Source organism: Cyphellophora attinorum, assembly GCF_001299255.1.
Source record: "Cyphellophora attinorum strain CBS 131958 chromosome Unknown Contig15, whole genome shotgun sequence".
NCBI lineage: Eukaryota > Fungi > Ascomycota > Eurotiomycetes > Chaetothyriales > Cyphellophoraceae > Cyphellophora > Cyphellophora attinorum.
The window spans coordinates 195,136-207,732 of NW_017253243.1; the positions used below are offsets into that span (position 1 = coordinate 195,136).

General features: G+C 54.1%; 5 protein-coding genes across 5 annotated transcripts; 3 read left to right on the forward strand and 2 right to left on the reverse strand.

Annotated features, from left to right (window-relative positions):
• Positions 1–792: 792 nt before the first annotated feature.
• AB675_5035 (uncharacterized protein) lies at positions 793–1,476 on the forward strand (the record flags this gene model as incomplete). Its single annotated transcript, XM_018145215.1, has 1 exon — positions 793–1,476. The coding sequence occupies one exon, from the start codon at positions 793–795 to the stop codon at positions 1,474–1,476; it is 684 nt and encodes a 227-aa protein (XP_017999250.1).
• A 3,086-nt stretch (positions 1,477–4,562) lies between these two features.
• AB675_5036 (putative peptide transporter ptr2) lies at positions 4,563–6,661 on the forward strand (the record flags this gene model as incomplete). Its single annotated transcript, XM_018145216.1, has 3 exons — positions 4,563–4,861; positions 4,994–5,963; positions 6,017–6,661. 3 exons carry the CDS (start codon positions 4,563–4,565, stop codon positions 6,659–6,661), a joined length of 1,914 nt encoding a protein of 637 aa, XP_017999218.1.
• Positions 6,662–7,046: 385 nt separating this feature from the next.
• Positions 7,047–9,009, reverse strand: AB675_5037 (Siderophore iron transporter 1; the record flags this gene model as incomplete). Its single annotated transcript, XM_018145217.1, has 3 exons — positions 7,047–7,638; positions 7,694–8,729; positions 8,787–9,009. 3 exons carry the CDS (start codon positions 9,007–9,009, stop codon positions 7,047–7,049), a joined length of 1,851 nt encoding a protein of 616 aa, XP_017999175.1.
• A 1,385-nt stretch (positions 9,010–10,394) lies between these two features.
• AB675_5038 (uncharacterized protein) lies at positions 10,395–11,457 on the forward strand (the record flags this gene model as incomplete). The annotated part of the gene is made up of 2 exons (XM_018145218.1): positions 10,395–10,722; positions 10,808–11,457. 2 exons carry the CDS (start codon positions 10,395–10,397, stop codon positions 11,455–11,457), a joined length of 978 nt encoding a protein of 325 aa, XP_017999413.1.
• Positions 11,458–11,661: 204 nt separating this feature from the next.
• On the reverse strand, positions 11,662–12,528 carry AB675_5039 (uncharacterized protein; the record flags this gene model as incomplete). The annotated part of the gene is made up of 1 exon (XM_018145219.1): positions 11,662–12,528. One exon carries the CDS (start codon positions 12,526–12,528, stop codon positions 11,662–11,664), a length of 867 nt encoding a protein of 288 aa, XP_017999367.1.
• Between the last annotated feature and the right edge of the window lie 69 nt (positions 12,529–12,597).

Genomic DNA, 12,597 nt, shown 5'->3' on the forward strand with positions numbered 1-12,597 from the left:
GTTTTGTAATGCCGTGGAATGCGGTGAGGTCGACTGCAAGCACGGCGCGTGAAACACGAGGTGGGGCAAATCGAGTCCTTTAGCTCATCGTCACGGTGCATACTAGCAGTACCCTAGTGTGTGTATTCATAACATGATCTTAGATCTCTTCACTATACTCTGCTCCCTTCATCATTCGATGGGGAGACCATTGGGCCAATGCCGCCGTCGGCATCCTTTTCTCGAGCCAACCTGTCAGCACAAGCTACTGAGGCCTTGGTCCACCGCCACGACCAATCTGGCCGTATTGAACAGCATGATTCACAAGCACCTACGAACATGAGATACCTTAGAAAGTATACAAGCAAGTCCCAGGTAAATCTCTCATGGTTGCGAACACAATGCGGGTCTTGAATCGGTCTCATTCCGATATTAGACTGGCAATCCCGGTCGTCTATCTAACCGTGGTACGTCTCCATAGCTGAGGTGCAAGGGACAGTCAGCCGGACATGTTTGAATGCCTCCCACAGAATTTCCTTAGGCTGGTAGCCATACGACAAGTATGCCATTAAGAGCATTCCGGCCAAGCGGATTATCCGCAGCACCCACGGTGCGACGTGCTGAAAGTGTTGAATACCTTAGGTAAGGTACTCTACATGTGATCATGTATAAAAAAAACATCCCTCTTTCCAGCGACCACTCTTGTATGCTTGACACTATACACCGGTCGACTGCATCAGCCCTTTCCGTCATACTGCTTTAAGGTACGCCGAATCAGCAAGCTCAAAAGGAACGACATCAAATTGCGCAAACATGGCAGAGCATCATCAACTCGAACCGTTTCCACGCTTGGCAATGGAGATGGAGCGCGTACCAGCATCACCCACGATGCCAGACGAAGCTACTACCTCAGCACGCCTCAACGTGCCAGAGAGACCGTTCGACACGCCACTGCTTACACCAATACCTTCCAAGATGACGCCTCGCATGGTCGACCTGCATCGCCAGGCTCCTAAGAAAGCGCCCACCCTACAACAATTGGTAGACGAAATGGAGACCTCGGAGATGATGGCCTTTCGTATCCGGACGATAGCGAGTGCTCAAGAAGACCACTTCAACGCACTCTCAGGCCTAGAGCAAGGCAACGACTCCATCAACGCCACCTCTTTCATAGAAGCAGCAGCAGGAAGCTGCCCATACACCGCGCCACAACCCATCGCATATCCTGCACTACCGATCGATGCCACCCATGAGACACACCTTTCCACCGACTCACACGCATCTGCCGCCCACTGGGGTACCCCAGTCTGGCTCGTCTTCGCAGCCCTCGCCCATCTATGGCTGATCTTGGCCATAACCGATTTGTACTGCACCGCTTCAATCTTCTCTGTGGCAAATGTAGTGATGGCTACGATGATGGCGATGGGGTTTGCAGTTTTCTCGGCTACAGGAACCCCGCGGGCGCGTCCCGGGATGATTTGGTGGCGTGTATGCTGACTGTGGGATTATTACTTCTAACGATGTTCAGGCTGTGGGGAGGGGAGCGTTACTTAGCTTTCCATAAGCTGTTTGTGGTTGTGTAGACTGCTTGTCGATCCGGTGGGCATTGTCATCGCAGGTAGGGGCCAGACACACCGCAGCTTCTCCCGAGGGTGATAGCATCGGAGAAGCAGGCAAGTAGGCAGCTAGGCAGCAACGGATGCACCTTTCTCGGTGCGTACTCACCTACTCTCCAACAAAGTCCTCGAAGCAGAACTGTTGGGACGGGGAATCTATCTGCCATGCGAAGTTTCATCCAGAACATGCTGCTTCCTTACCTCAATCTGAGAAGGTTCAGTTCATTCTCATTGTGCGATCGTGAACATACCGCTCGAAGTGAATACATCACGCAGCAGCATGACTCCGAATCATGTAGCAGACAGTGAGTACCTCTTCGACGAGTCAGTACAGTGAATGCTCCCCGTTCGCCTCGATCTTCACTGTAATGAAGAGGTATAAATAGGTGATCGCCGTTGTCATCGCCCTCTTCTTCCTTTATGTTCCCTTACGCCTCCTGGCAAGCGAGAGGCAGAACGCAACCTCGATTGCCATGTCAAGATAGCACCTACTGCTACTTGGATGGGGCGAGCTTCGGTCCTTCGAGCTTTGGCGGTTGGTATCTGTCGTTGAGAGATGCTTGAACAGCCCCTCAAAAAGCCGCACGCCTTTCTCTCGAGTAAGGTGTACCGCACAGCCGCACGATCAAGGCATAGATCTCACGTTCTCCAATGAAGTCTCACGGCCGGTTGCGGGCGCGCCGTTCCCGTAGTTTGCCTGGACGCCTTACCTCTGGAGTCTTCTTGTTCGCTTATCTTGTACGTTGTACCTGACTTCGAGATCTGGCTCCAGCGGAGCTTTGTCATGCGTGGAGTCGAAGGCCTCGCCGGAGTGTGGCTTTCAACGATGATAATTAATGTCTTTCATTCTGATGGCACGACTTCCACTTAGCATCGCAGCTGGTCGACATCAGGGCTTCACTCGAAAGACTTGCCAAGGAGCGACTTGTGTGTATTAAGTCGTTCACGCCGAGCATGTACACTTGCCTACCATATCTTGGCCTGAGGCTGATGGAACACTGAATAATGGAAGATCCAGCGGCGACAACGGGCACGCAAACGACCTCGCCGTCTTTCCGACAGAACATCGCGATCGGCTGGATAGCTCAGGGTAGCGGTGGATAATACCTATTCGACGTAGTGTAAGAAAGGTCTTAGCATACCTAGTTCCAAGACCCTCGGTAAAAGGGTCGAGACTTGGTCGTTGATCTAACGTTTGGACTTTCACTAAAAAGGAGGCTTGAGATAAGACATATGCCCAGAAACTCGCAAGCTACGGTTGGCATGCTTTGCCGCTGCTTCGAGAATCCTTCTAGAGCTTGCATAGCCGTACATTACCGAAGGTGACTTCCTTGCTGCAGACTGCAGTTCCTTGAGTACCGCCCGTTGTTCCTAGGTTGATCAATACAGATGCTCATGGTGGGTGTTCGGCAGCGCCGTGTCATGCTGTCTTGGTCGACAAATCACCCGTGCAGACGGGGGGATATCGCCGCAATGATCGAAATGCGATCGATGACCTTGTGAGCACGAACGAGCTTGGCCCCGATGCGAATGGTCAACATACTTCGTGGATGCAGAGCAAAGCTACTCTGTAATCTCGATATCTGACACCAATCCCGACCAGCACTCCACGGCATACGCGATAATAGTAACGAGCTACCAAGGTCGCTTCAACGTGGGCTGCTTGTGGCGAAATCGAAGTCGTTCGGGGCGCTCCGAAATCATTGTTGGTAGTGCTCGAATCGAAAGATCAAGCATGCGTTCTCCAGAGCAGATGCAACCTCAGTCGCAGTAGGCTTCTGTGGCTCCGGGGGGCAAAGCCTTTTTACGGATATACCGAGGCCCAATACTCACCAGCCACTGGTCGCGTGTCAAAAGTTGTCAAGCAAACTCATGTGGAATCGATGTTCGCCACGGCCGCGAAGTTGCCGGCGGTGATCCCTCTGTAGAATTACTGCTTTCCGAAGGTAGCAACAACCCGTTTGGCCACCTCGTTTTGGAACTGATAGTGGGCTTGGCAGTTGCCGGGAATGCTACGTTAGCGATGCCCAGACTCACTTCCTAATTGTAAATTGGTTGACGCTCTTGGACTGTCATTGGTGTTCTTAGCGGAAATGGACGACATCTAGTGCTGCGAATTTGCGCTGCCGTTGAGACTCGCGCCCGTCTAAAAAGAGGCGAGCAAGTCGAGAACCCCCGATACCGATTTCTTGCATCTGAGGAGAGGAGCATGGCCAGGACTTCTCCGGTCGATCAAAGTGCTGTGACGTGATGGTGCGACGGCTTCCTATTTCATCCTGGCCTGTGTGAACTGGCGTCAGAAGCTCACGAGATGGCGCAAAGCTTCACATCGCCCTCTTACGGAGCGCGCCCGTCCATCTCCAACGAGTCACGTATCTGTCGCGATTAATGATCCGTACCAAGCTGAGGAAGCTTTCAGCCAGGATCTCTTGATAGCGATTTCTGTTGCATCCAAGCAATGAACGGCTGGCGGGATCACCACAGGCGGCTTGCATTGCGGCGTGCACTAGCAAGGAGCCATGTCGATCGTGGGATCGGGGGAGCCACTCACGGCGGAAAGCCAAGAACCAGCCAAGCCCTGGAACACGAAGAGAAGCCTGCTAAGACTTCCATGTTGCATCGACCATTGAGTGAATCTTCTGCTAGGTGGCCAATATGCCTGCCGGACCCTGGTTTGGACGCTTCGAGCTCTGATATCAACAGATAACCAGAATTGTGACCTTCCCTAATTGACGAAGCACCTCCGACATGGATGACGGGGTGAAATCGCGTGCTGGTGAAGCTGAGAGGGAAAGAATGGTTCAGAGTGGAGCGACTGCACATGTAGTGAAACCTACAGTGGCAGGTATATCACTTCGAAAATATCCGTCACCCCTTCTGTGAACGCCTTCAGGGCCATACTTTGGCTGGGACTTTGTATTTGGACGATACACGACATTGATAGTGCGCCAGCATACATCAGCAATCATGACGACTCCAGGGCATATGGATGCGGAGGTGGTCGCGCAAGCCAAAGTTGACAATGCTGCGTACACCTTCTCACCCATCGAGAAAGAGTTGGGTCGCGGTTCGATCGATAAGGGCCGCCGCACTTCCATCATCGATCCAATTGATGAGGATGAATCAGAGAACATTACTGAGGAAGAACTCCTCACACTAAGACGTGTGTCGGGCAAGATTCCCTGGCAAGCGTACACGCTGGCTTTCGTCGAGCTGTGCGAGCGTTTCTCATACTACGGTTCCACTGTTGTCTACACCAACTTCATGTAAGTTCCACCCAATGCGCTCGAGAAGCACACGACGTTTGAAGGGCGTGTGCAGGGCACATCTTCACAGATGCAGTACAATGCTCTGGCCTCTCATTCCTGACCCAAGTTCGCTGACCAGTATGCCAACAGCCAGCAACCACTCCCCGAGGGCTCGACCACAGGTGCCGACGATGAGCAGCCAGGTGCACTAGGCAAGGGCCAGCGTGCTTCGACCGGTCTGGTCACATTCAATCAGTTCTGGGCATATCTCATGCCTCTACTCGGTGCATACATCGCCGATGCCCATCTCGGTCGCTACAAGGCGATCCACATTGCCATCGCCTTTGCTATGGTCGGCCACATCGTTTTGGTCGCCTCTGCTGCCCCTTCTGTGCTGAAGAACCCAAACAGTGCGCTTGGTGCCTTCATCATCGGTCTTCTGGTTCTCGGAATCGGCACTGGTCTGTTCAAGAGCAACATCTCACCGCTTCTTGCCGAGCAACAGACTACTCTGCGGAAAAAGATCGTGACTCTGCCCAAGACTGGCGAGCGCGTTATCGTTGATCCGGCAGTCACCACTGCTCGCATGTTCCTCTGGTTCTACGTATGCATCAACATTGGATCGCTCGTTGGACAGATTGGCATGGTCTTCGCCGAGAAGTACGTTGGCTTCTGGCTTTCATTCCTGCTGCCGACCATCCTCTTCGCTTGTTGCCCAGTCGTTCTGGTGATCTGCAAGAAACGCTACAGACTCACGCCACCCACCGGATCCGTCTTCGGCAAGTTCTGGAAGATGTGGACGTATGCTATGAAGGGCAAGTGGTCAATCAACCCTGCCACAACCTACAAGAACTTCCACGCGCCCGGCTTCTGGGACAGGGTTCGCCCCTCGATGGTTCCTGAGAGCGAGCGTAAGCCCTGGATGACATATGACGATGCATGGGTAGACGAGGTCCGCCGTGGTCTGAAAGCATGTGCTGTCTTCCTGTACATGCCGCTCTACTGGCTCGCCTATGGCCAGATGACTGGCAATCTCGTCTCCCAAGCAGCTACTATGCAGCGCCACGGTGTGCCCAACGACATCATCCAGAACCTCAACCCTATCTCGATCATCATCATGGTACGTCGAAGTCACGTATGCTAGAATGAACCAGGTGCTAACTGTACTACTAGATCCCAATGATGGACTTCATAGTCTACCCTGCCTTCCGCAAATTCCGTATCCAATTCACCCCGATTAAGCGTATGGCCACCGGTTTCGCCTTTGCCGCCACCTCGATGGTCGCCGCTGCCGTCACGCAGCACTACATCTATCAGAAGTCCGTCTGTGGCAAGTATGCATCCGGCACGCTGCCCGACGGTGAGACTCCCTGCCCGGAGGCCCCCATCAACGTCTGGGTTCAGGCCCTGCCATACGTCTTTGTCGGTATCTCCGAGATCTTCACCAACGTCACTTCCCTGGAGTACGCCTTCACCAAAGCTCCCGCTAACATGCGCTCGCTGGTCATGTCCATCAACCTGCTCCAGAACGCTTTCAGCTCTGCTCTGGCGCAGGCGTTCACAAGTATGTCTGCGGATCCCCTATTGGTGTGGAACTACACCACCGTGGCGATCCTGGCCGGGCTTGGTGGCGTGGCATTCTGGTTCAACTTCCACCATCTGGATAGGGAGGAGGATAAGTTGAACATGCTGCAGACTTCCGCATACAGAGGCAAGAGGCTAGTGTGTCTGCCCCAGACACGGAGGCCCACAACCTTTCGAATGTGGAGTCGGCGCAGCCTGAGACTGTCAACACCAAGGCATAAGCATAAGTATTGATGCTACTCAAATGGCCTCAATCATTTGAGAGAACTTCGTGCCAGTGCAGCTGGCACACTCGTACTCTTCGCTCGGACAGCGTACGGGTGGATGCTGTACAGCAGTGAGATAAGTCAACACAGTGACAAAGGAATTGATGGTGGAAAGATGTTGCTCATATTGAATTAGCTGCATAGCTCTCAATGAGATACCCCTTTTCGTACCTGACATCAGTATTTTACAACGTAGCATGCTTGTCAGTAGAGCAGCTTCGCCCCTCCTGCATTTCAAGGCTGGACGTCAAAATGACCCTCAGAGGACATGCGAGCGGCGTACCGGCACCTAGCATACGCGCTCGTTGCCTATGGCCACCACGCCACCGACCCCAGCCGATGCCCGATATTTCCTAAGACATGACCCGCTGCCACCACTTACCCTTCTCACCCTCCACGTGCGGCCGCTGTCCCTGTGGAGCCACGTCATAGTCCCCATCACTGCCAGCCTCCTCCTTTGCCAACGTCTGCCTCTCATCCAACCTCGGGTTCCTGATACAAAACGCAAACACCAACAATGGCACACACAGACACAGCCCGGTAATACACAACAACCTCTGCACATGCTGATAACCGTCGACCAACGCATCCCTGACCTCAGTACCCATAGGATACTCCAGCGCAACCACAAACGGATTTCCGTACGCGGTCGCCGCCAACGTGGTGTTATCCTGGAACAGCAGCCTCCGCTCCAACTCCGCAGGCAGGACTTGCGTCCACATTGCGCCGGACACGGTGTAGCCAAAAGCGGAGCCGACGTTGTAGGTTGCAAGATACAATCCGGTCATCACGGCGAGGTACTCGTGCGTGACTTGGACTTGCAGGGATGCTTGAGCCGGATAAGGGAACATGCCACCGGCAAAGCCGAGGAGGACTTGGGCGCCGATGACGCCTGATTTGGAGCCACTGCCGCCGCGGTAGTGGATCATGAGGCCGAATGCAACCCTGCGCGGGTGTTATTAGCGAGAGGACTGTCGTCTGCTGGAGGGAAAAGACTTACATGTAGATGCATACACCAGCGACGATGAAGGGCTTGAGGCGACGGACGCGGTAGACGATCAGGCCGAGAACGGTGCCCCAAATGACAGATGTGAAGCTGTAGAGCTGTGTGACTCGAGTTGCACCCGCAATGGAGAAGTCAAAAGCGACGATGAGGACGGTGTACAGGTAGTCGGCCTGCATTCCCCATGCAAAGTTGAGGAACAATGCAATTCCCATAGGTCCCCAGATGCCACGGTCCTTCATGCGGCGAACAGGAAGAAGTGGGTGTACCGCATACTTCAGCTCGTAGACGATAAGAGCGGGTATGCAGAGGATACCGACAACGAGAGGTGCAATGACATGTGCCTGTGCCCACTTGTTACTGAAGCCACCCGCAATGGTCAATGGTGTCAGGATGAGAGCCAGGACCGCGATTAAGAGAATGACGCCGATGACATCGAGTTGCCAGAACAGCGCGAGGCTGAGCTTAGAAGCACCTCCTGCAGACTGAAAGGCGGAGGTGTACTTGTCCAGCGCGCCTTGTTTGCGAGCTCGGCGGCCCACGATAAGTAATTGGACGATCAAGGGCAGTGCGCACACTGGATAGATGATGCACCACATACCCACGCCCCACTTCCAGGTGGTCGCTGCCAGGACGGACTGCGCGATATCACCGCTCGCCCACGTGTTGATGATGAAAGGTGTTGCTGGGATGTAGCTGAAGAATAACCTGGACCGTGTGCTAGTCAAGTCGGCAATTATGACCTCCACCAATACCAAAATCATGGTGTAGCCGATTTGGTAGATAACGGCGCCTGCTGAGAATGTCTCCACATTATTTGCAACTGCCTCGACAATGGTACCGATGACATAGAAGAACACGGAAACCATGATCAACTCAGCACGGCCGAAGACATCGGCAATCTTGGCGGCTGTTGGTTGGGCAGCAGCAGCAATGACAGCACGCAGGACGTTGACTGTGGCCAAAAGCGAATGCTGGCTGTAGCTCGCGGTAGCATATGGCTGATATGTGTACCGGAGAGTGCCGTCCAGACCTTCATTGAAGTCAGCGGGCTTACACCGTCATCGTATGAGACATAACATCGACTCACCATAAGCGTATGATATCAAGAACACGCCGAGAAAAAGGAGAATGCGATCCTTAGTGGTGAGGACGCTCGCCATAGCGTCGACTCTTGCTACTCCAGTGCTCTTTGCGCCAAGAACTTGCAACGCACGGCGATCCGTGCGAGGGAGCTGTTCTTGTCCTTTCTCGTTGACATAGCTCCGATCTGGTGAGGCGCTCTCACGCGCGGTGTCTGTGGGGGTTGACATGTTGTATACTGCCAAAGGACACGGTGTCAGCCCGCTAGATCAGTCCGACTATCAATCAAACGCCGTGTGAAGTACACCAGGGCTAGATGTGTGTACGACTGAACAGAATACTTCTAAATCAGCGCTCGAGGAGAGTAAAGAAATCGAGAGACTGATCTGAGGAAGTAGAGATAGATAAGATCAAAGAGAAATTTTTATCTTTTCTCCACCTTCAGGTCCCAAGAAGAGGGCATTTCGGTTGCGTTAGTCAGTGACTCTGACACTAGACAAGACCTTCTGACCTCGATCGGAAGGCTCTCGAGAGATGGTTCGATAGCTCAGGCTCGGCGTACAGCTTTTCACGACCATTGCCCGTCGCGTTGACGCCGAGCAACAACCCTCAAGAGCGGAAGGTCGAGCATACAGTGGAGAACAGAAAGAGAAAAGAGGAGATCAAGAAGACCAACCCCTGTCAAAATGAAAGCTCAGCCGGTGAACCTAAGCTTCTTGCCTGATCTGATTAGATCAAGCAGTTCGTCATCGCGTGGGATAATGCTGTTCCGAACGCCGTCGTCATCACACCACCAGCAGGCATCGATGACAGCAGTAATATTGACTGTTCACTAAGTAGATGCTTCCAGATCAATTGTGTCCAAGCAAGTGAGACTACAGTCGTATACAGCTCAGGAGAGATCCGGAGTGCTTGCCTTGCGAGCAGTCTCTCGGCTCGGACTACTGTTCATGTTCAAGTTTGCTCGCTACCAGCCAAAAACGCCGTCAGCATTGGCGCCGGCAGGAGTAGATCTCGATGCATTCCGGTCCGTTCTTCGAGTGCTTGTGACTCGACTGCTCTTCAGAAATCCGAAAATTGGCAATCTACAAACAGGTCGCACCTGCCGAAGTCGGAACACCAGAGCAACACTGGCAAGACCGGAAGACTTCAGTGACCAGCCCTAACCCTATGGCCCGGATTCGCGACGTCTTGCCGATCACCCGCAGTCTTCAGAGCCAGCAGCCTTCTTCAAACATTCGTCCCGCTGTGCTTTCAAGACGTCTTCACAGCATGATTCAGTTACGATGAAGTTCCTTCCGACGTAACAAATCCGCGCACAGCAACAAATGGCATCACAGACGGCTGGATATTGAATCGCACTTGTGGTGAGATGGACGACAGACGCGCGTTCTGAGAGGTTCGTTGACTTTGACTTCGTGAGTTGAGTTCATCTACACCAAAAGTGCAGGACCTCTGACGACGGTGGCACTCGCCTTTGCGTGAGGCTCCCTGAGACCGCTCCCTTCTTACCTTGGTCGTTGTCAAGCGTGTGTGATCTGCAACTCTCCGCATTCTTGTTCCCAATGCTTGTCGCTCGTGCTCGTTTGACCTAGAACATCAACGTCGCTGCCGCATGGCGCAACACACGCCCAGAACCTCATCTCCACCGTCTGACCATGACCTGGAAGACGGCGAAGAGGAGGCCGCACGTTTGCTAGGGAAGGAACGCGGACGATGGCCCCCAGAACCATCTATCAACAAACCTGCAGCATATCGATCACAAACACACCGCCCCTTTCGGTTGGTAACAGCGCTTTCGGGTTTGCTGAATGTGTTGCTGGCCGGCGCGCTGGCTTTTATGCTATGGCAGCGCTTTCGTCCTCCTCACAAGCCTGAAACGTCAACGTCTACCATTCAGGATCGAGAGATCGCCGGAGACGTCAACGGCATCTGGCCCAAATGTAAGCCCCCCCTTGCCATCCCTTGCCATTCCCAACAACCACTCTTCCCATTTCATCTCTAACGCACACTCTCCCCTACACTCAGTGACACACCAACTCAAAACCTTCCAACCCGACAACCGCTACGTCGGCAACCTGACCTCCCCGACCTTCAAAGAAGACACCCACCCGCTCTGGATCGACCTCGTCCCCAAAGGTCTCGGCTTCATCGAGGTCCCCTTTCCCCATCCACCCTCGAAATACCCACACCTTCCCCCGCCGTACATGAAATACAACAAGCCCGTCTACACCACCTCCGGCACCCACCAACTCCACTGCTTGTACATGATCATGACAGGCATGAACGAGCTGGCTCTCAACGGCGGAAAATTCAAGCCTATGGACATGTCCAGCCCAAGTGACCACAACGAGGGCCACAACCCTCGCTCCACCATCACCAACTCAGACAACGCCTCTAGCGGAGAGGGTGTCGACGAAGCATACACAGGCTCCGCAAACGACGGCGGCCTCACGCGCGAAGGCGAGGATCCCGCTGAGCACTTGAGCCACTGCTTCGACTACCTACGTCAAGCGATTATGTGCCATGGCGACACGGCCTTGGAGGGGCTGCAGACGACTTTTGGTCCGGACGTGGGTGGGAGTGATGGGTGGAATGTAGTACACGTATGCAAGAAGTGGGATGAGGTCTATGACTGGTTGGAAGGAAGGCGGATTGATGATCGGATTTGGATCTGAGCAAGCGTTTGAGGGAAATTTGTTTGGCGCTCTGCGGAGTCTTTCTTCCGCCGGCAGGTCCCCGATGGCAGTGATGAAAGCTTATAAGAGAATTTGAGGGCACGCGAAGACCTCTGTCGACGGCGTCTCTCGGTCACGATGCGTTCTTCCCACTTCGGAAGTCTACAATTCACTCATCGGTAACCCCAGTCGACCGCTCCCCAACTACCTCAGACCCAAGTAGCCCTTTCCCACCTTCGTCACCCCATCCCCCTTCACAAAATCACTCCCCTCCCCAACCCAACGCCCCACCGTCCCACCCTGCCCCATCCCAAAGTACGCATATCTTTCCACTCCCTCCTCCCCATCCATCCACGCCGTACTCTCCCTCACGAACCTCTCCACCTCTTCCTCCCCCACCGCCTCCCCACCAAGACTACAACAAGCAAACTCATTAACCCACACCCTCAACCCACCATACCTCTCCCTAACCCTCCCCACCCAATCCTTCAAACCCCCCAAATCCATCCCATACCAATGCAAAACCAAAAACTCCACCCCACTCCCCTCCACCCCACCCAACAGCCCAAACCACTCATCCAACCACGGCAGTGCCCGCGCAGGATCACTGCACATCCCCGGACTGCCTACTCTCAACCCCAATTGCTTCGCCGCAGGCAGCACCTGGTCCCGCCATAGTCTTGCAGCGTCGGACGGCGAGAGGTTAGCTTGCTCCGGGATTTCTGGCTCGTTGAAGCCTAGTAGATGCGTGATCTTGTGCGTGCGCGAGATGTCGGTGAGGAAGGGGAGCAGGTCGGGGATTTGTGCGGCGGTGCGTATGCAGGGGACCCATTCGATGGGGTGGGTGTCGGATGAGGGGAGGGGCGGGCGCCAGAGCTCCCAGTTGAAGCACCAGGATATTATGGTGGGAGGATGGGAGGTGGAGGTGGGGAAGATGAGGGAGAGAGTTTCCGGGGTGGTGTCCCAGGGAATGCCGATGCCGCGCTTTGAAGAGGCGGGCGAGGATGTGGTCGTTGTGGAGTTGGATTGAGATGTGAGGTGGGACGGTTTTGGGGGTGGTTTGGGCGGCATGTTCGGGATGAATGGGCAGCAACTAGGGTCGAGCGAGTGCTGGTCGGTTCGTAGGTGATTTGAGGGCTA